Raw genomic sequence first — 22,353 nt, forward strand, 5'->3', positions numbered from 1 at the left:
TGTCTTTGTCTGGAAGCTCATCTGAACCTGTCCACCATGGGTGACCCTGCTGGTTATTTAAAATACCGGTGGCAGAGCCCTCAGAGTCATAGCAACTCAGACCACCACAGCACAACAGACAAACGAGTGGTGGCCGTTTGGTTTTATGTCGATACTGTTACTTTAAATTTCTATATCAATCTTGATACAATCCTGATATAATCAAAATACAATCAAGATGTTCTCTCCTGATACTATCTATCCTGATACAATCAAGATATTCTCTCCCAAGATGGTAGCTCTGGGAACAGCCGAATGTCTTGATCCAGAAAACAATGGATTTCTGGATTCTCCTGCAAATTCCCCAGCTGTAAACACTCTGATCCTCTGATCCTCCAAACATACCTTTATATTTGTTTCAGAGTTCCAACACCATCTCATGAGCCCTCTTGGCCCGGTATTCCATGTTGTTGTTGACGGAGCTCCTCATTACACGTCTAACCAAACTGCCACCTTGAAGCCTCACTATAACCCTAAAAATAAACCAACCCTTGTTCTTAGCCTTAGCCCACCCCTTATTCCTAACACTAAATGAATTCCTAGTCCTAGGCCAGACTTAGCCATAATCCTAACCCTAACCCTTTCCTTACTCCTGCCTACCTCTCCCCTCTCCAGTAAAATAAAATAAACATCCATGGTATGGCACTGTAGGATAAGCATTGAATTGCTAACCTCAAAGTTGGAGGTTCACACCCAGTAGCCACTTCTCAGAAACCCTATACAGGGTCGCTATGAGTCAGAACCAGTTTGACAGCACTTAACAACAATAAACCATAATTGCAAGGAACCATGGTGACATAGTGAGCTAAAAATTGTGCTGCTAACTTCAAGGTCAACAGTTCAAATTTGCCAGCCTCTCTGAGGGAGAAAGAGGAGGTTTTCTGCTCCAGGAAAGTTTTAGAGCCTTGGAAATCTATGCATCTGCTATGAATCACTATGAGTTGCTATAAATTGACTCCACAGCAGTGGATTTGGTTTGGTTGAACTATAAATACTAGAAGTAATTTTTTTTTATTCACACCTTCACATTTTTTTCCAATCCACACTTGTAATCATCACAATTGCAACCAAATAACACCAAGTGAGCGTGTTAGTCACTGGCAGGTCTTTCAACTTCTACAGTCCTTTAGACTGGTGCTAGTCACCTTGAAGAGAGTACATTAATAAACATAAATTTAAATTACCCATTGAGAAGTTAATCCAGTTGTAGGCAGAAAGTGACATTTCAGTAAGAGGGGAGAGAGGATGGTTGAACTTAAAAAAACATCACTTCACATAATTGCACTTATTTCTTCTACCCCCAAATGAACCAAATATAATTATAGATTCATTAAAAAGAATAATATAGACACAGTTGAATTCCTTTGAATAGTCAGTAAAGCATAAGTAAACATCTTTCTGGTATTCTATGCCTTCAGCCAAGAGCCATCTGACATTAGCTATGATCTTGCTCATTCCATATCCTTTCCTGAATACAGCATGGATTTCTGTTAGATCCCTTTTGATGTACTGCTGCAACAGTTTTTGAACTATCTTCAACAAAATTTTACTTGCTTGTGATTTTAATAATACGGTTTGATAATATCCAGATTCTGTTGGAATAGACACAAATATGGACCTCTTCCCATCAGTTGGCCAGGTAACTAACTAGTTGTCTTCCAAATTTCTTGACATAGAGAAGTGAGTGCTTCCAGCAGTGCCTCAGTTTATTGAATCATTTCAATTGGTAGTCTGTCAATTCTTAAAGCCTTTTTTTGCTCTAACACCTTTAGTGCTGCTTGGATTTCTGCCTTTAATTCCAGTGGTTTTTTTTTTTTTTTTTTTTAATCATATATTCTCTCTTGAAATGGTCGACTGTCAACCAATTCTTTTTGGAACAGTGATTCCTCTGTATTTTTTCTGTATTCTTCTTGTTTTTTAAAAATCTTTTTATTATTTCCTGACTGGAAGAATTGTGCTCTGAACACCTCTGACCTGTTAATTTCCCTAACAAACCACATAACTAACTCTCTTGATAGAGCCCAAGCAGCCAAGAACAAAGGCAACAAATACTTCACAGCAGGAAAATATGAACAAATCATTGAGTGTTATACTGTAGCTATCAGTTTGTGCCCTACACAGAACGTTGACATTTCCAAATTTTATCAGAACACAGCTGCTGCCTTTGAACAACTGCAAAAAGAAAGAGGTGACACAAGATTGTACAAAAGCTGTTGAACTTAACCCCAAATGTGGGAAAGTACCCTTTAGATATACAAAAGCCCATGAGAAGGTAGACAATAAGAAGGAATGTTTAGAAGATGTGAGGGCTGTCTGTCTGTTAGAAGGGTTCCAAATCAACAAAGCATGTTGTTAGCTGATAAAGTTCTTAAACTTCTGGGCAAAGAGAAAGCCAAAGATAAATATAAGAATTGTGAACCTCTGATGCCATCTCCACAATTTATCAAATCTTACTTCAGTTCTTTCATGGCTGATATCATTTCTCAGCCCATGAATAAAGGAGAGAAGTCTGATGAAGACAAAGACAAAGAAAGGAAGGCATTAGAAGTAAAAGCAAATTCTGGATATTTAAAGGCCAAGAAGAAAACTATAATAAAATCTTAAGTGAATGCTCAAAAGAAATAGATGCTCAAGGCAAATACATGGCAGAAGCATTGTTACTATGAGCCACCTTCTATCTGCTTATTGGTAATGCCAATGCAGCCAAACCAGATTTAGATAAGGTCATCAGTTTGAAGGAAGCCAATGTAAAGCTTCAAGCAAATTCTCTCATCAAGAGGGGCAGCATGTACATGCAATAGCAGGAACCTTTGCTGTCTACTCAGGGTTTTAACATAGCTTCTGACATTGATCCTCAGAATGCAGATATGTACCACCACCGAGGGCAGCTAAAAATACTTCTTGATCAAGTTGAAGATGCAGTGGCAGATTTTGATGAATGTATTAGATTAAGACCTGACTCTGCTCTGGCACAAGCTCAGAAATGTTTTGCATTGCCAGGCATATATGGGAAACAATTCTTCACAAATCAAGCAGCTATGAAAGGTTTTGAAGAAGTCATAAAAAAATTTCCAAGGTGTGCTGAAGCCTATGGACTATATGCCCAGGCCTTAACAGACCAATAACAGTTTGGTAAAACTGATGTTGTTGTTGTTGTTAAGTGCCATCGAGTCGGTTCCGACCCATAGCGACCCTGTACAGGGTTTCCGAGGGGGTAAATTTTATGGGAGTAGAAAGCCTCATCTTTCTCCCGCGGAGAAGCTGGTAGTTTCGAACCGCTGACCTTAAGGTTCGCAGCCCGATTCGTAACCACTACGCTACCAGAGCTGATGAAATGTATAATAAATGCATTGATTTGGACCCAGATAATTCACAACATATGTTCCTAAAGGTTTAATTCAACTTCAGTGGAAGCAAGATCTGGATAATGGCTCAGAGCATATCAGCAAGGCTGTTGAAATTGACAACAAATGTGTTTTTGCCTGTGAGACCATGGGACTATCGAAGTGCAAAGAGGAAACATGGAGAAAGCCATTGTCACATTCAACAAAGCCATCAATCTGGACAAGTCAGAAATGGAAATGGCGCATCTATATTCACTTTGTGTTGCTGCCCATGCGCAGACAGAAGTTGCAAAGAAATATGGATTAAAGCCACCAACATTATAAAACAGCAGAATGACCCTCTTTTTTGACGTTTACCCCCTCTTCAGCTGAACCCTGCAGACACTGTCCTGAACTATGTTGAATGGTGGAAGTTAGTAACTCCAATTGTGGTGTTGTCCTTTGTTACATCCATTTCATGTTAGGTGTTGTGGGAGTGGCTGTTGAAGGCAATGAGTTCTTATTCCCTGTGCAACAAAGCTTGGAGCTTGTCTCAGGGTTCCAGTCAAGTTGCAAAGAGTACAAATGAAGATTGGCCGCGCAAATAAAAACGTTGATTTGTTGAAAAAAAAAAATCTTTTTATTGTAAATTGTGTGAAGGTTTATAGAACAAACGATCAGTTCTAGGTTTGACAATCGTAAACTTCATTCATTTCAATGATTGCAATCCCCTCATGTGACCTCAGTTATCCCACTTCCTTCTTATGGTTCTTGTTTTCATTCCACCTTCTTTCCCAACTTTCTGAATTTGGTCCTTAGGTAACAGTTGCCCTTGTGAACTCGAGTGGTGTGCATACCTCACTAGTGCTTTTGTCTCCTGAATATACCTATCTATCTACAGCTTGACTGAAAATTGAACCACAAGCGTGAGTTGTTTCCAAACCTGAGGAGTGACCAAGGGACATTAGTCTCAGGTTCCTCCAGTCTTTCTCTGACCAGTTAGCATGGTCTTTATAATTTTGAGTTCTGTTCCACATTTTGTCCCATTTTATCTAGGACCATCTAAAGTGATCCTTTCTAAAACAGTTGATAATGGTAGCTGGGCACCACACTATCTACTTCTTCTGGTCTCAGGGTCATTGAGACGGATGTTCACTTCATTCCATTGGGCTAATTGATTTGAAGGGTCTTTAGTTTCCTCCACACAAGGAGAGACCAATAGGTGCATCTTAGATGGCTACTCATGAGCTTTTCATATCCCAGTTGCTACTCAAAAATTAGGGTGTAGAACATTGTCTTAGTGCACTATGTTATGTCAATTGACCATGATGTCCCCTGACTATAGTCCTGAACCCCCAGTCCCAGAAACTCATTCTTCCGAGGTATTTGGTTACATTTAAGACATTCTCATGATTTTGTCTCATGTATGCTCCCCTACAGTCATAGATACATTTTCAGCAAAGGTCATTGTTGTTGTTATGTGCTATTGAGTCTATTTCAACTTGTATAGTTTCTGAGGCTGCAAATCTTTGTGGGACCAGAAAAGCTCATCTTTTTCCTGAGAAGCATCTGGTGACATCAAACCACTGATCTCGTGGTTTGCAGTCCAGTGCTTAGCAAAGGTACATACTCATGTACACATATCCTCTATAAAACCTTATATTTTGTGAGCATACTCCCACTCTCCTTCCCATACCTGTTCAGTCTGTGTATCTGTCCATATATCTACCAATAGATTGCTGTTATTTCAGGATTGTGAATGTGACAGTATTTACCTCTATTCCCTTTAACTTTTGCAGTCTTCCCCTGCCCTCATCATTCTTCTGCCAATCTCCCTCTTGTTGTATATTGCCTCTCCATCACCCGTTAACACGTGTCTACCCTCAAGGTAGTGAATAATTCTCCCTTCTCTTCCACACCTGATAACCATCGTAGAATGTTACTTTTAGCAAAAAAAGAACCAAAAAACAAAACCCTTTTCTTGACTTTTTACAATAGCAGTCTCATACATACAGTATTTGTCCTTTTATGAGTCACTAATTGCACTCAGCATAATCACCATTGTCCTCCAGGATCATCCATGTGATGAGGTACTTCAGAGATTCATCATTATTATGCAACATTGTGTACTATTTCGTTGTGTGTACGTATCAATTCGTTTATCTATTCTTTCCTTAATGGTCATTTAGACTGTCTCCATCTTTTTGCTATTGTATATAATGCTGCAATGAACATGTGTACAGAAATCTATTCATGTCACAGCTCTGATTTCTTGAGGATATATACCAAGTAGAGAGATTGCTGGTTTGAATGATATTTCGATTTCCAACTTTTTGAGGAAATGCCATACCTCACCATTTTAAAATGCACCATTTTATAGTCCTACTGTAGTAGATGAAAATCAAAGAGCACAGGCCTTCAGTATGGATTACATCTCAATGTCAAGAAAACAAAAATCCTCACCACTGGACCAATAAACAGCATTATCAGTAGAGAAAAGATTGAAGTTGTCAAGGACTTCATTCTTCTTGGATCAGCTATCAACACTCATGGAAGCAACAGTCAAGAAATCAAATGACGTATTGCATTAGGCACAAGACCTTTTTAAAGTGTTGAAGAGCAAAGACCTTTTTAAAGTGTTGAAGAGTAAAGATGTCAGCTTGAGGACTAAGGTGCACCTGACCCAAGCCATGGTATTTTCAATAACCTCATATGCATGTGAAAGCTGGACAGTGAATAAGGAAAAATGTAGAAGTATTGATGTTTTTGAGTTATGGTGTTGGAGGAGAATATTGAAAGTGCCGTGGGCTGCCAAAAGAACCAACAGATCTGTTCTGGAAGAAGTGCAGCCAGGGTGGTCCTTGGAGGTCAGGATGGCCAAACTTCGTCTCTCATACTTCAGACATATTGTCAGGAGGGACCAGTCGCTGGAGAAGGATATCATGTGGTAAGGTGGAGAGTCAGAGAAAAAGAGGAAGACCCCAACCACATGGACTGGCCAAGTGGCAGTATTGTGGTTCGGGCTGTGAACCACAAGGTCAGCAGTTCAAAACTACCAGCTGTTCCGTGGGAGAAAGATGAGGCTTTCTGCTCCCGTAAAGATGTACAGCCTTGGAAACCCTGGTCAGGAACCAACTCCACAGCACATAACAACAACAACAAATTTCACTCTGTATAATGTCCTCCTGGTTCATCCATGTTATGAGGTGTTTCAACATTGCATAGTATTCTATTGTTTGTATGTATCAAAGTTTATATATCCAATCTTCTGTTGATGGACATTTTTTTGCTATTGTGAATGCATTGAACATATGAATATATCTATTTATATCATGGCTCCTATTTCTAGATGATATATGGCAAGCTGCAAGATTGCTGGGTCCTCTGACATTTCTATTTCCAACTTTTTGAGAAATTTTCCCACAGTGTTTGCACCATTTCACAGTCTCACCAGCAATGTAGGAGGGTCCCGGTCTCTCCAAATCCTTACCAGCATTTGTTGTTTTCTCTTTTTTTGAACTTCGTTATTAATACTAGAGTAAAATTATATCTTGTTGTTTTTAGTTGTATTTCTCTAATGGCTACTGATCATAAGCTCATATGCTTGTTGGCAGCCTGAATTTTCTCTTCGTTGACGTGTCTATTTGTTGAGGAGTTGAAGTGTTCTATAAACTTTAGAAAGTAGTCCCTTGTTTATAATGTCATTGGCAAAAAAACTTTTCCCAATCTTTGGTTTCTTTTTTTATTTTTCAGAGAAGTGTTTTGATGCACATAAGTGTCTACTTAGGAGGTCTCTATCATCTATTTTGTCTTTTGATGTTTGTGTGGTTTCAGTTATGTTTGACAATGTATTTAAGCCATGTATCAGACCTCCTTGAGTCCTGGTGTTCTGCTGTAGGATAAGAACTGGACTGCTAACCACAATGTCATTCAAACCCACCAACTGCTCCTCAGAAACCCTATACAGGGTCACTATGTGTTGGAACTGACTCAATGGCACTAACAACAATAAACATCAGAGCCCCTAAGTTTGTTCTTATTTTTTCATTGATGATCTTTATAATTCTAGGTTTTTGTGTATGATATGAAATATGGGTTTTGTTTCATTCTTATGCAAATGGATTTCCAGTTTTGCCAGCACCATTTGTTGAAGAAACTATCTCTTCCCCATTTCATGTGTTTTAGCCTTTGTCAAAGATGAACTGAGCAAAGGTGGGTGGATTTACTTCTGAGTTATCAAGTCTGTTCCACTGGCCCATGTGTCTTTTGTTGTACCTGTACCAGACTGTTTTGACTACTGAAGCTGTGTACTAGGTTTTGAGATTGGGAAGTGAGAGTCCTTGTACTTTGTTTTTCTTTTTAAGTAATCTTTTATTTATCCAGGTTCTTTCCTTTCTATATGAGCTTAGTGATTAATTTTTCAATCTCTTTCAAGAATCATGTTGGAATCTGGATTAATGTCACATTATAGCTATAGATTGCTTTAACTTATGCTATAGTTTTCACATTCTTAAGTCTTCCTATTCACAATCTTGGTACATTCTTGCATTTTGTAGGTCTCTTTTGGTTTCTTGTAGCAGTTTTGTAGTTTTCCTTGTATAGATATTTTGTTTCTTTGCTTAGATTTGTTCATAAATATTTCATCTTTTGGGCAGCTATTGTGAATGGTATTGTTTTCCTGATTTCCTTTTCAGAGCTCTCTTTATTATTGTAAAGAAATCTGTCTGATTTTTGGAGGTTGATCTTGTACCCTTCCACTTTGCTGAATCTTTCAATGAGTCTGAAATTTTTTTTGTTGAGTCTTTTGGATTTTCTAAGTATAGGATCATCTCATTTACAACTAGAGAGTTTTATTATGTCTTGGCCAGTTTGGATGCCTTTAATTTCTCTTTCTTGTGGTAAAGCTCTGGCTAAGACTTCTAGCACAATACTGAATAGGAGTGGTGATAAAGGGCATCCATCCTTACCTGGTTCCTGTTCACCAGGAATGCTTTCATTTTCTCTGCTCTGAGAGTGATGTTGGTTGCTGGTTTTGTATATATGCACTTAGTTATATTGAGGGATTTCCTTTTTATTCCTATTTTGTTAAGTTTTTTGTTTTGTTTCTAATCAAGAATACCACAACTCCATTGAAACAGTGGAAAGTTGGTGATAAATGTTCTGCCATTTGGTCAGAAGATGGCTTCATTTACCCAGTGATCATTGCTTCACTTGATGTTAAGAGAGAAACTTGTGTTGTGGTTTACACTGCTTATGGAAATAGAGAGGAGAAAAATTTGTGTGATCTACTTTTACCAGCCTTTGGAGCAGTTAATAATGTAGAGCAGAATACTCAGGAGAATGCTCAAGAAAATGAAAATGAAAGTCAAATTTCAACAAATGAAAGTGAGAACTCCTCCAGGTCTCCTGGAAATAAAGCAAATCACATCAAGTGTAAAGCTACTTCCTGGGACTCTTTTCAACCTCCACCATCTCCAGTGCCTGGAGTGGGACCTGGGAAGTCAGGCCTAAAATTCAATGGCACACCACCACCACCCCCTTCCTTCCTATCATGTTGGCTACCTCCATTTCCTTCTGCTGTTGTTGTTGTTGTTGTCAGGTGCCATCAAGTTGGAACCGACTCATAGCGACCCCATGCACAGCAGAACGAAACAATGTCTGATCCTGGGTCAACATCACTACCGCTGCCACACTTGACACCATCAATGATGCCACCTGGCCGATCCATCTCGTTAGGGGTCTTCCTCTTTTTCTCTGACCCTCCACCTTACCCAGCCTCATATCCTTCTCCAGCGACTGTTCCCTCCTGACAACATGTCCAAAGTATGAGAGACGAAGCTTAGCCATCCTGGCCTCCAAGGAGCACTCTGGCTGCACTTCTTCCAGAATAGATCTATTGGTTCTTTTGGCAGTCCATGGCACTTTCGATATTCTCCTCCAACACCACAACTCAAAGGCATCAATTCTTCTATGATCTTCCTTATTTACTGTCCAGCTTTCGCATCCATATGAGGCTATTGAAAACACCATGGCTTGGGTCAGGCGTGCCTTATTCCTCAAGCTGACATCTCTGCTCTTCAACACTTTAAAAAGTTCCTGTGCAGCAGATTTGCCCAATTCAATTCGTCGTCTGATCTCTTGACTACTGTTTCCGCGAGTGTTGCTAGTTGATCCAAGAATGAAGTCCTTGATAACTTCAATCTCTTCTCCGTTGATAGGAATGTTGTTTATTGGTCCAGTGGTGAGGATTTTTGTTTCCCTGACATTGAGATGCAACCCATACTGAAGGCTGTGCTCTTTGATCTTCATCAGTAAATGTTTCAAGTCCTCTTCACCTTCAGCAAGCAAGATTGTATCATTTGCATATCACACGTTGTTAATGAGTCTTCCTCTGGACCACCTATAATCTCCCCTCCCTTCCCACCTCCCATATGTCCAGATTCTCTTGAGGCCACTGATGCTCTGGGAAGTGTGTTAATCTCTTGGTACATGCATGGCTATCATACTGGTTACTATATGGATTTCAGACAAAATCAAAAGAAGGAAACTGTTCCAATTTCAATTAAGAAGTAAGTCTGCCATCACTAAAAAAGTGAATCTCACCTTTTTATTTTTGTACATGGTTTGTGGAAAACAAATCATTAAAAAATGGAACTGTTCAAAAATATAAAATGTAATGTGATAACAGTATTAAAGACAATGCCAAACTCTAGAGATGAAAGATTGCTCCACATGCTCACTAGAATTTTCATGGTGTCAACATATGATCTCACAAATATTTGCTTGTTGGTTGTCTGGGGTAGTTTAATCCTACCTTTCTCTCTACTTTCCCATTTGTAGGGAATACTGGGGATGAAGCGCAAGTTACATAACAACATAAAAAAAAGAATGGGACAAATCCAGAATGTGCAATGTGAAGTAGAAAAGAACCGCCTTCATTTCTTAACAGTAAATTGGTGTCATGAAAAGCGAATATAAAGACGTCGTGGTGGTGAACTAGCCTAGATTAACATAGATTTCAGAAACATCACAGTCAAATATAGTACAGTAACCTTGACTGGCTACTGGACCAATAAACAACATTCTTATCAACAGAGAAAAGATTGAAATTGTCAAGGACTTCATTCTTCTTGGATCAACCATCAACACTCATGGAAGCAGCAGTCAAGAGATCAAACAACGCATTGCATTAGGCAAATCTGCTGCACAAGACCTTTTTAAAGTGCTGATGAGCAAAGTTGTCAGTTTGAGGACTAAGGTGCGCCTGACCCAAGCCATGGTGTTTTCAATAACCTCATATGCATGCGAAAGCTGGACAGTGAATAAGGAAGACCGTAGAAGAATTGATGCATTTGAGTTATGGTGCTGGAGGAAAATATTGAAAGTGCCATGCGCTGTATTGGAAGAAGTGCAGCCAGAGTGCTCCTTGGAGGCCAGGATGGTCAGACATTGTCTCTCATACTTCGGACATATTGTCTGTTAGGAGGGACCAGTCGCTGGAGAAGGATATCATGGTTGGTAAGGTGGAGGGTCATAGAAAAAGAGGACCCCAGTGAGATGGATTGGCAAAGTGGCAGCATCAACGGGCTCAAGTGTGGCAACAATTGTGAGGTTGGTTCAGGACTGGGCAGTGATTTGTTCTGTTGTGATAGGGTCGCTATGAGTTGGTACCGACTTGATGGCACCTAACAACAGCAACAACAATAACAACCTTGATTGGAGTGATTATCCTGGTTTGGAAAGCTATACAAGACATGATGGGAAGGAGAGAAAGACATTGAGGAAGTTTTAATATGGACTGGTGTGAGGATTTTCATTTTCCTTTAGATTGAGGTAACAATCCATTACTGAAGTCTATAATCAGTAATGGATTTGATCTTCATCAGTAAGTATGCCAAGTCTTTTTCATTTATAGGAGCAATGTTGTGTCGTTTACATAGCTCAGGCTCTTGATGAACTTTTATCCAGTCCTGAGGCCACTTTCTTCTGCATATAATTCTACTTCTTGGATTATTTGCTTGGCATATACGTGGAATAAGTATAGTGTAAGGATGCAACCCTGATACCCACCTTTTATTGATTGAAACCATTCAGTAGCTACTTATTTTGTTCTGAGCTGTTGTTGTCTAGTCGGTTCTAGCCTATCGCATCCCTGTATAGGGTTTTCCTGATTCAATTGGTAAGTTTGAACCACCAACCTATCAGTCCAGAACTTATCCTACAGAGTCACATCAGGACAATAGTTCAACTTAATATCTTAAATCTTCTACAGTTGCCTTTCAAACATATCCAGAGCCTTTCATTGTTTTTTGTTGTTTTATGTTTTTGTTGTTAGGTGCTGTGAAATTGGTTCTGACTCGTTGTTATGAAGTGCCCTCTAGTCAGTTTGGATTCATAAGGATTTCAAGGAGTGGCTGGTAGGTTTGAACTGTCACCCTTGTGTCTAGCAGTGCAGTGTGTAGCCTGCAGTGCCACATCTGGATGCTAATTCTGACTCATAGTAACCTGTATTCAGAGGAGTGGCTGGTGGGTTTGAACCACCAACTTTATGGTTCCCAGTCTAGTGCTTATCCTCCAGTGCCTTGCCATAGTTTCCACCAATTTCACTGCGGAACACTCAGAGGAGCTCCTCAAAGCTACCATGTCAGAAATCAATTTCTAGTCATCCTTTGTATGTCAGTTTTTAAAATGCCTTAATTCCTCCTTTGAAGTCCCCTGTTGTCAGTATATCTCTGACAATGTGAGGTCCAAATCTCAATATCTTATTTTGAGTTAGTTTTACTAGGTCAGAATGCAGAATGCCTATTAAGTTGTCCCTCCCCTAATTGTGTACCTATTTTTCTTCTCAAGTATAGAAATATTATTTATTAAATTAAATCAATTTGGTATATCATTTCAGTATGGTGAGATGATGTTTTTGAATCATGATTCTGTCATATTAATGATCAGTTCCTCTTTTGTCAAGTGGCTGGCTAATAGTGAATTTATGAAACTCCTCCAATTTATTTATATTATAGATAAGACCTATGACAGAAACCACTCTTTCTTGCTTGTCACTGATTCACTCTCTGGAGTGTATTTTCTAGCAATAGTCATTCAACTTTATAAATATCTACTTCACTGAATTCAGTTAGAATCACTCTATGTAGTTGTCAGAGTTATTACATCTTTTTCTGAAATCTATCTGATCTCTGTGTATAGCATTCAAAGTGTTCTACCTGAATTTAAGGACCATTTGAAGCATTGAACACTAATGATTGAAGAGACAAGTGAGTTGTTGTATGACATCGAGAGCATCATATGCGAATAAAGCAAAAAGTCAGGACAAGAAAGAAGAAAAGGCCAAACTGCATATCAGAAGAGACTCTGAAACTTGCTCTTGACATTAGGGTTGTTGTTGTTAGGTGCCGTCAAGTTGGTACTGACTCATAGCGACCCTGTGCACAACAGAATGAAACACTGCCCAGTCCTTGGCCTACCTCACAATTGTTGCCACGCTTGAGCCCATTGATGCTGCCACTTTGCCAATCCATTTCGCTGGGGGCGTAAGGGGGGGTCTTCCTCTTTTTCTCTGACCCTCCACCTTACCAAACATGATATTATTCTCCAGTGATTGGTCCCTCCTGACAATATGTCCAAAGTATGCGACACAAAGTATGGCCATCCTTGCCTCCAAGGAGCACTATGGCTGCACTTCTTCCAGAACAGATCTGTTGGGTCTTTTGGCAGTCCATGGCACTTTCAATATTCTCTTCCAACACCATAACTCAAAAGCATCAATTCTTCTTTGTTCTTCCTTATTCACTGTCCAACTTTCACATGCATATGAGGTTATTGAAAATACCATGGCTTGGGTCAGACCTTAGTCCTCAAGCAATTGGAATGCATAATGAGGGAAAAAAGTTGAACAGAAAATGTCAAAGGGAAACTCTGGAAGACAAATTAAAGTATTATAATGAAAAGTACAAATGCTTAGACTTAGAAAACTCAAAGGTTTCTCAAGCATTTCTTTCAGCATTTCTCACCTGAAAACTACAGAAAAAAGTCCAAGTAGAACTTATGATATTGAAGGATTCTATGCTTGGTAAAGTAAAGGGTCAGTGAAAAAGAAGAATCCCAGTGATATGAATTGACACTGTGGCAGCAGCAGTGGGCTCAAACATAACACCAATTGTGAGAATGGCACAGAATTGGGCAATGTTTCATTTTGTTGGACATGTTGGTTGGTTGGTTGTGTGCCTTGGAGTCAGTTGAGTCATAGCAACCCTGCATAGGGTTTCCAAGGCTGTAAGTCTTTATGGGAGCAGAAAATCTTATCTTTCTCCCACAGAACAGCTGGTAGTTTCGAACTACTGGCCTTGAGGTTAGTAGCCCAACTCATAACCACTACCAGAGCACCTCTGTTGTGCATGGGATCACTATGACTTGGAACCGACTTGATGGTACCCAACAACAACAACATACACAGATTATTATATGATGCAGAAACTATCCAAAGACGTTAGAAGGAATGCACTGAGACACTATACCAAAAAGAATTGTACAATGTTGAACCATTTCAAGATGTAGCATATGATCAATTTGTTGTTGTTGTTAAGTGCCGTTGAGTTGGTTCCAATTCACAGCTACCCTGTATAGGGTTCCCAAGGAATGGCTGGTGAACTTGAACTGCCAACCTTGCAGTTGATTTTGCAGTCCAGCACACTAACCCACAGCGCCACACCAGGACTCTATATGATCAAGAGCCAGTGGCATTAAAGAAAGAAGTTTAAATTGCCCTGAAGGTATTAGCAAACAAACATAAAACCTTAAAGGATAAGAGGGTTGAGGTGATGAAAATGTTCTAAAATTGACTTTGGTTATGATTGCACATATTCATGAATATACTAAAAAACCTTTTTTTGGTGCTATATATATGGCTGAATTGTGTGGTATGGGTGTTATATTTCAATGGAGTCGTCCAACAACAACAATGCCAAGTACTCTGGAAAACTAAAAAGAAAAATCTGAGTGTCTGTGAAAACTGGGTTTATAAACATCACCACTCTGACCTGAGTGTGTGTCTGGTGCTTAGTGCCTCCCCTTAGCAAAAAGAAGTTTTTTTTGTTTATCATCCCCCAAGAGCAGCTCAGCTGAGCAGAGAGCATGGGTCTCTGGGACCAGTTCACAGCTGAATTGCTTCCCTTGGTTTTAAGGCTAGGCCTCTGCTTTAGGCTCACAAGCTTATGAAAGCCACCAATAGGTAGGTATGTTGTTAAGTGCCGTCGAGTTGGTTCTGACCCATAGCGACCCTGTATAGGGTTTTCCAGGAGTAGCTGGTGAGCTTGAATCACTGACCTTGCAGTTCAAGTGGCTTTGCAGTCTGGTGCATTAACCCACAGTGCAACACCAGGTCTCTGTAGATAGGTATGGTTAGTGGTTTTCTGTTTTATAGCTCACTAAGCCAGGTGTGCTACTGAATTAGAGCCCTGTCCCTTTAAGGCTCATCTGATGCTCACTGAGAACTGCTGTTGCTTGGTTACATTGTTACATAGGGAGGACCAACCTTGAAAAGGCTGAAGCAGGACCTGGGCCATGTGAAAGGAGGACAATTCCATCAGATAAGGATGAGGTTTTCCCAGGGATTGGGTACATCCTGGTAGTTCTGTCTTGGGACAGTTTTAGGACTGTGGAATCCAGTGACCTTTAAGCTTCCAGAAGTGTCCCCAAATAGCCTAAGTGTTCTGTGTTTACTTGGAGAAGCTCAGCAGAGTATACTATCAACATGTTTGCTCCATGTAGTTTAGAAATTCCAGCTGTAGTTTTTGATAATGGGTCTGGAGTCTGCAAGGCTGGCTTATCTGGAGAGATTGGACCCCGCCACGTAATCAGATCTGTCGTGGGAGATCCAAAATTGGACTTGTTTGCCACAAGAGCTAATCAGAACTTCTTCGTGGGGACTGAAGCTCTGTACAAGTATGAGACCCTAAATCTGCATTTTCCTATTGAGCGTGGCCTTATCATGGGCTGGGACTACATGGAGAAGCTCTGGAAACATCTTTTCGAGTATGATCTGGGAGTGAAGTCCAACGAACATCCCGTGCACATGACTGAACCTTCATTGAATCCAAGACAGGTTCGTGAGAAGATAGCAGAGGTAATGTTTGAGACCTTCAATGTGCCTGCCTTCTATCTGTCTAACCATGGGGTTGCAGCACTCTATGCCTCTGCCTGCATCACCGGCCTGGTGGTGGACAGTGGAGAAGAGATCACTTGTACCGTCCCAGTCTTCGAGGGTTACTCCCTGCCTCATGCTGTCAGCAAGCTCTATGTGGCCGGCAGGGACCTTACAGAGCACCTGTCCCGGCTGCTTCTGGCCAGCGGGCATACCTACTCCTCTGTATACAGCAGAGCAGTGGTGAGTGACATCAAGGAGAAGCTGGGCTATGTGGCCTTTGATCCAGACAAGGAGCTAAGAAAACAAGGGCAAGTCCTGAGAGAGTACAGACTGCCAGATGGCACTACAATCTGCATCGGGGACCAGCTACACCAGGCTCCCGAAGCCCTCTTTGCGCCTGACCAGCTGGGCATCCAAAGCCCTGGAATCACGAAAATGGTCACCAGGAGCATCTTAAAGTGTGACACCGACATCCAGGCCTCCCTTTTAGCAGAGATTGTGCTGGCCGGGGGCACCACTCTGTTCCCTGGGTTCGAGGAACGCCTGTTGAGAGAACTGGAATTAGTAGCTGTCAGAGGGACCCCCATCAAGATCACAGCTTCTCTTGACAGGTGTTTCTCTTCCTGGATCGGTGCATCCATCATGAGCTCTCTGAGTACCTTCAAGCAGATGTGGGTCACCTCTCCTGAATTCAAGGAGTTTGGGCCATTTGTGATCCAGAGAAAATGCTTCTGAGAATAGCGGGAAGCAACCTGAAGTCTTGAGACATCAAGGGTGAGTGAGGTCACCCTCCAGCCTCAGCACATTCGTCAGTAAAAAAGTGCTTTGTCCTTCCTGACTTTGTTTCATTCTTGTCACTGCACCAAAATGATTTCTGACCCTGGTAGTGAATCTTTAAGTGGTTGATTCTATTCCACGTTCCCTTCCCATGTGTATCTTAAGTTATCTTTTTCTGAGAAATCCTTACCTTGTGAGTGAAACCTGTCACTTTCCAGCAGGGGCCCTGGAAATCTGCTTTGCAAGCAAGTGTCTTGGGTGGTTGCAACTGACCCAGTGTTCCATCAGAAGTGGGAGAAGATTGGCATTGGGGAAAGGAGTTGAAGCAAGAATGCTATCTAAACAATAGAAGTTGTGTCTTGCTGGGAGAGGCACTGTTGAGAAACAGGATGACAAGTTAGCAATGGGGTCTGGCATTTGTTGGTAAGCCCCGTTGAGTCAGTTCCAACCCATAGTGACCCTGCCTGGGGTTTCCAAGGAGCGACTGGTGAGTTTGAACTGCGGACCTTGTGGTTCAAACCGACTTTACAGTCCAGTGCATTAACCCACAGTGCCACATCAGGACTCTGGGGTCTATCATAGGAACCCATATTTGGTATGACCAGGAGGGTCAGTTAGAGACCACACTTACTGAGAGGGTACATGACAAGTGTGACCATGTGAAAAAAAAATTGCATGAAAGAGAAACTGTTGTTGAGTGACACCAAGTCAGTTATAACCCTGTAAAGGATTTCCAAGAAATGGCTAGTCGGTTTGAACCACAGACTTTGCAGTTAGAAGTCCAGTGCTTATCCTACATTGCCACACCAGAACTCCAGGGATTTATGGACACTGAAGCATCAAACTGCATATGTCTTAAAATGGCCTTATGACAGGTGGTGACACAGGAAGGCGGACCCATTAAAGGAGCAAGCCAACTGAGGCAATGCATCAATAGTTTGAGCAGTCCTGGAAAATAATAATCATACAGATACTAGATTTGACTCGGTATGACTTGGGCAATTGAGATTGTGAAGAAAAACACTGTAAAATAGAAGTTGATTTATCAACTAAATGTGAAAGGCATAGGGCCTCCACGTACCTTAGAAGGGACTTCCATCGCCTGCAGCTTAAGAGCAGAAAACACTGAAGGCCAGAACTAGGATGTAATTGTAAGAGTAGCAGAGATCCAGAGAAAGTTGAATTCCCAACACCAGCAGGTCTGTGATTCCAAGATTAAAACCCATAGGGGGATTTAACATATGGATATAAGCAACCGTGTTGAAGCACTCAATATTTAGAAACTAAGTTAGCAGTGATACTTTGAAATCTAAAGTGATCATCTGAGATCTGAAATGTTGTCATAGTTTCCTTGTTAGAGAAGAAGCATACAGAGATCAAGTAAGAAATAGAATTGTCCACCAGATCTGGTTCATAGTAGATCCACTGGATCCCTCAACATACCCATTGATCATCTCTTCAATCCCCAAATGATGTGTAAATTGGAATTACAATTGGTCTATTGCTAGTTTCTTGGTTTGTGCCCTCTCAAAATGCCTCCCTCTAGCTCTGGTAAGTGTAGTGGTTACAAATTGGGCTGCTATCCTCAGGGTCACCAGTTCTAAACTACCAGCTGTTCCGCGGGAGAAAGAGGAGGCTTTCTGCACCAGTAAAGATTTACAGCCTCGAAACCCTGTACAGGGTCGCTGTGAGTTGAAACCGACTCCACGACACATAACAACAAAACAGCTGTGTTATTCCGGTTTCTATGACCATCAGATAAGTACAAAGATTAGCTTAAGCATGCCAAGGTTTAATTAGGGTGAAATGCCTGTTAGAGAGAATAGTGAGAGAGCTAGGTAATGATGTTATACCATAACGTAAGTTGAATTCAAAGTGAAGGATAGGGGATAAAGGTTGAATAGAATTATCTTAGACTATTCAAGGGTGGCAGAGATTAAAGACCTAAAGAAACTACCAGCTGTTCCATGGAAGAAAGATGAGGCTTTCTGCTCCTGTAAAAATTTACAGCCTCGGAAACACTGTACAGGGTCGCTATGAGTCTGAACCTACTCCACGGCACATAACAACAACAACAATCCTGCAGCCTAAGGAAGTTTTATCAAAGTTTTTTGGGGAGTCCTCAAACCAAAGTTGGTCTATAAAGTAGTCTCATGGTTCCCAAGAACAGGTCTGCCTTAGAACCCCTGTCATACTCAGTTATTGGTAGGAAACAGCCTGTGTGAAATGTGACTTTGGAATAAATGTGACCATCTGTCTCATGGTGCACCACCTGGGGTTCTAGAGTTGCATGTCTGTCAGGCACAGTATTCTGTGGAAATTAGTCAAAAGCCAAATTGTACCTAGGGAGAAGGGTGACAGAGATTAGTGATACCCTTAAAGACCTAAAGAATGTCAAAGTTATTATGTTGTTGTTGTAATGTGCCATGGAGTCGGTTCCGACTCATAGTGACCCCGCATAGGGTTTCCGAGGCTGTAAATCTTTACGGAGCAGAAAGCCTCATATTTCTCCCATGGAACAGCTGGTAGTTTCGAACTGCTGACGTAGTGGTTCGCAACCCGATTTGTAATAGTCCTTAATTCACTACTCTGGCCCATACAGAAACTAAACATAATCTGAAACCCAAACCAAACCAAACCCCCAAACTCACTGCCAATGACTCAATTCCAGCTCTGTTCCTTACAGAACAGAGCAGAACTGCTCCATAGGGTTTATTAGTATTAGTTTTTATTGTAAATTGAGTGATAGTTTACATGGGAGAACATCACTTTTACACTCATCCTATCGTATTTCGTTTCATTGCAATGATTACAGTCCCCTCCATGCATCATTCAATTGTATTTGTTTCTATTCCCTCTGTTTTTTTTGGTTTTTTTTTTTTTTTGTGTGTGTGTGTGTGTGTGTGTGTTTTGGATGTACACCAAAATGCTCAGGAATATACAACCATTCAAAGAACCAAAGGGCACACCCTGCAAGCCTGCCCCCCTCCCACCAGCACACAGCCCCTCTCCCTCCATTAGTCTAGAGTCCTCAGCTGCTCTGTCTCTCCAAGTGATCATCTCTGCCTCCATTTCTGACAACGCCGCTTCTCTCGATATGGTCCCGCGCTCTGCTCCTGGTCTTCTCCCTTGATGGTCCCAGGGTCCTCAGTTCCAGGACTGTAAGTTCAACCACTCCCTGCTTTTTGCTACAAGATTTCTACCTTTACAGTTGTGACAATTACAATTAGTCATGATAATAATTTTTTGTTTTTGTTGTCTGGCGGTTTGTTTTTGTTTTGTTTTGTAGAAAGGCTGGTTAGTCCGAATACAACTTTTTCATTAGAAGCTGGATGTTTAACTCACTACACCACCAGAGCTCCAGTCAGACTAATACTATGTTGTTGTTAGGTCCTGTTGAGTCAGCTCCAACTTATAATGACCCTGTGTACAACAGAATCAAACACTGTTCCATCCTGAGCCGTTTTCAAAAGTGTTGTTATGTTTGAGCACTTGTTGCTGCTCCTATGTCAATCTAACTAATTAGGTATCTTGCTCTTTTCTATTCTAGTATATCAACATGATGCCCTTGTATAGGGACTGGTCCCTCCTGATAATATGTCCAAAGTACATGGGACCAAATCTCGCCATCCTTGATGTTAAAGAGCATTCTGGGTGTACTTATTTCAAAACAGATTTATTTGTCTATTGGCAGTCCATAGTACTTTCAATATTTTTCGCCAACACCATATGTGGAATGCCTCAAGCCTTCCTCAGTATTTCTTATTCATTGTCCAGCTTTCACATTCATGTAAGGTGATTGAAAATATACCATGACTTGGGTCAGGTGCAACTTAGTCCTCAAAGTAACATTTTTGCTCTTTAACGCTTTAAGGAAGTCTTTTGCAATATATTTACATAATTTACATCATTTGATTTTTTTGACCACTGCTTCCATGAGCACTGATTTTTGGATCCAAGTAAAATAAAATCTTTGACAACTATAATCTTTTCTCCCTTTATCATATTGTTTATTGGTGTAGTTATGAGGATTTTATTTTACATTGAGCTGTAATCCATACTTAGGCTGTAGTCTTTGATATTCATTGGCAAGTGCTTAAGTCCTCTTTGTTTTCAGCAAGGTTGTGTCATCTTCACATCACAGGTTATAAATGAGCTTTTTTCCAATTCTAATGCCATGATTTCCTTTCATGATCCATCCTCTCATTATTTGATCAGTATACATATTGAATTAGTATGGCGAAAGGATACAACCCCGATGAATACTTTTCCTGATTTTAGACTATTCAGTATCCCCTTGCAAATGACTGCCTCTTGGTCTATGTACGAGTTCCATATGAGCACAATTAAGTGTTTAAGAATTCCCACTCTTTGCAATATTATCCACCATTTATTATGATCCACAAAGTTAAATGCTTTTACATAGTTGACAAAACACAAGTAAACTTCTTTCTGGCGTTCTCTGCTTTCAACCCAAATCCATCTAATGTCAGGAATGATATCCCTTGATCCATGTCCTCTTCTGAATCTGGCTTGAATTTCTGGCAGCTCCCTATTGTAATGCAATAACTGTTGTTTAATTATCTTCAGTAAAATTTTACTTGTGTGTGATATTAGTGATTTTGTTTTAATAATTTCCACATTCTGTTAGGTCACCTTTCTTTGGAATGGACACAAATATAGATCTCTTTCAGTTGGATTGGCCAGGCAGCTGTTTTCCAAATTACTTGGCATAGATTCGTGAACGTTTCCTGTGCTGCATTGGATTGTCAAAATGTTTTAGTTGGTATTCTCTCAGTTCCTAAAGTCTTATTGAGTACAGCTTGGACTTCTTGATCATATGCTTCCTCCTGAAGTAGTTGAACATCGGCCTTACAGGGTGGAACCATAGTGATAGCTCAATATTGGTCTCTATTACTGGTTCCCAATGACTAGAAGAATACTTAGTAGAAGGTGCTTGAGAAAGGCTCAAGCCAACTGTCTTAACTCTCAGATAGAACTGCCACACTGAAGTCATGTTTTATAATGATTTTAAATATGGGGTACAGAGGTTTTTGACATTTTAAATGTGTAAAGCCCAAAATTGTGAGGCGCTCAATTATTATAGATCACAGAGCGTAGGCTTGTATTTATTTCCATTTCTGGTTACATATTAACTCCAGCCTAAGTCAGTTCATTTTTTATTTTTGTAGAACTTTTCTATAAACAGCAAAAAGCAGTCAACACACAACAGAGCTCTGCAGTATTTCAATATTTTCCTCTAGCTAAGGAGTCAGAAAACTACAGCCCACAGGCCAACTGCCTGTTTTTGTTAATAAAGTTTTGTTGGAACCCAGCCATGCATATGAAGATATTGTCTATGGCTGTTTTGTATTGAAACCACAGAGTTGAGCAGCTGTGACTGAGACCGTATGTCCTGAAAACCTAAAATATGTACTATGTGCCTTTTAGGAAAGGTTTTGCTGACCCTTGCTTTATAATTAGAATGAGCTCTAACTTCAATTAATCCAGAATTCAATCACTTCTCATTGCTTCTACTGCTACCACCTGGTCTAAGTTAATATTAACTTCTGTCATAATACTTGATATATAGCTACTTGTTTCCACCTTGGGGCTTCTGCATAATAGGTTTCCTCTGCTTGGAATGATTTTTCCAGAGATATCCACATGACTAGCTTCATGAATTTCAGGTCTTTACTCAGATGTTACCTCCTGAATGAGGTTTCTTTCATGGCTGCTCTCTTTCATATTTCTTACTCCTTTCCCTGACACTCTTTTAACTGTGCTTCTCTATGGTGATTACTGTAACTATTGTTTCTTTCATTTGTTTATTGTTGTGATGCTTCCTGAGGGTAAGAGTTCTTTCTTTCTCTCTTCCTTTCTTTCTTCCCCTTCCTCTCCCTCTCTCTCTGCTTTTTGGTGTTGCATCCTCAAAGATCAGAGCAATACAGTACATGAAATAAACACTAGATAAGATCTGGTAAGTGAATCATTTAAGCAAGCAGGGGTCTATAAGTATGTTCTCCTCATCACAATTTAGTCACGAACCCTGTTTGG

General features: G+C 40.5%; 2 protein-coding genes and 1 pseudogene across 2 annotated transcripts; all 3 read left to right on the forward strand.

The window, feature by feature from the left end:
- The window catches only part of LOC102817379, a 10,289-nt pseudogene extending 6,582 nt beyond the window's left edge, over positions 1 to 3,707 (forward strand).
- A 980-nt stretch (positions 3,708 to 4,687) lies between these two features.
- On the forward strand, positions 4,688 to 9,935 carry LOC102817756 (survival of motor neuron protein-like). The gene is made up of 3 exons (XM_006862871.1): positions 4,688 to 4,744; positions 8,477 to 8,848; positions 9,747 to 9,935. The coding sequence occupies exons 1-3, from the start codon at positions 4,688 to 4,690 to the stop codon at positions 9,933 to 9,935; spliced, it is 618 nt and encodes a 205-aa protein (XP_006862933.1).
- A 5,191-nt stretch (positions 9,936 to 15,126) lies between these two features.
- On the forward strand, positions 15,127 to 16,254 carry LOC102824720 (actin-related protein T1-like). The gene has a single exon (XM_006862841.1). It carries the CDS (start codon positions 15,127 to 15,129, stop codon positions 16,252 to 16,254), a length of 1,128 nt encoding a protein of 375 aa, XP_006862903.1.
- The last annotated feature ends 6,099 nt before the right edge of the window (positions 16,255 to 22,353 follow it).

Source organism: Chrysochloris asiatica, unplaced genomic scaffold (assembly GCF_000296735.1).
Source record: "Chrysochloris asiatica unplaced genomic scaffold, ChrAsi1.0 scaffold00051, whole genome shotgun sequence".
NCBI classification, from domain to species: Eukaryota; Metazoa; Chordata; class Mammalia; order Afrosoricida; family Chrysochloridae; genus Chrysochloris; species Chrysochloris asiatica.

What these genes read in the sequence shown, in the direction of transcription:
- LOC102824720 (XM_006862841.1), top strand. Translation starts at nt 15,127, where the DNA reads ATGTTTGCTCCATGTAGTTTAGAAATTCCAGCTGTAGTTTTTGATAAT.
- LOC102817756 (XM_006862871.1), top strand. Translation starts at nt 4,688, where the DNA reads ATGATGTCCCCTGACTATAGTCCTGAACCCCCAGTCCCAGAAACTCAT. An exon ending in CAGAAACTCATTCTTCCGAG is followed by an intron (nt 4,745 to 8,476) that starts GTATTTGGTTAC and finishes TTTCTAATCAAG; the next exon opens with AATACCACAACTCCATTGAA. An exon ending in CACCATCTCCAGTGCCTGGA is followed by an intron (nt 8,849 to 9,746) that starts GTGGGACCTGGG and finishes GTTGTTAATGAG; the next exon opens with TCTTCCTCTGGACCACCTAT.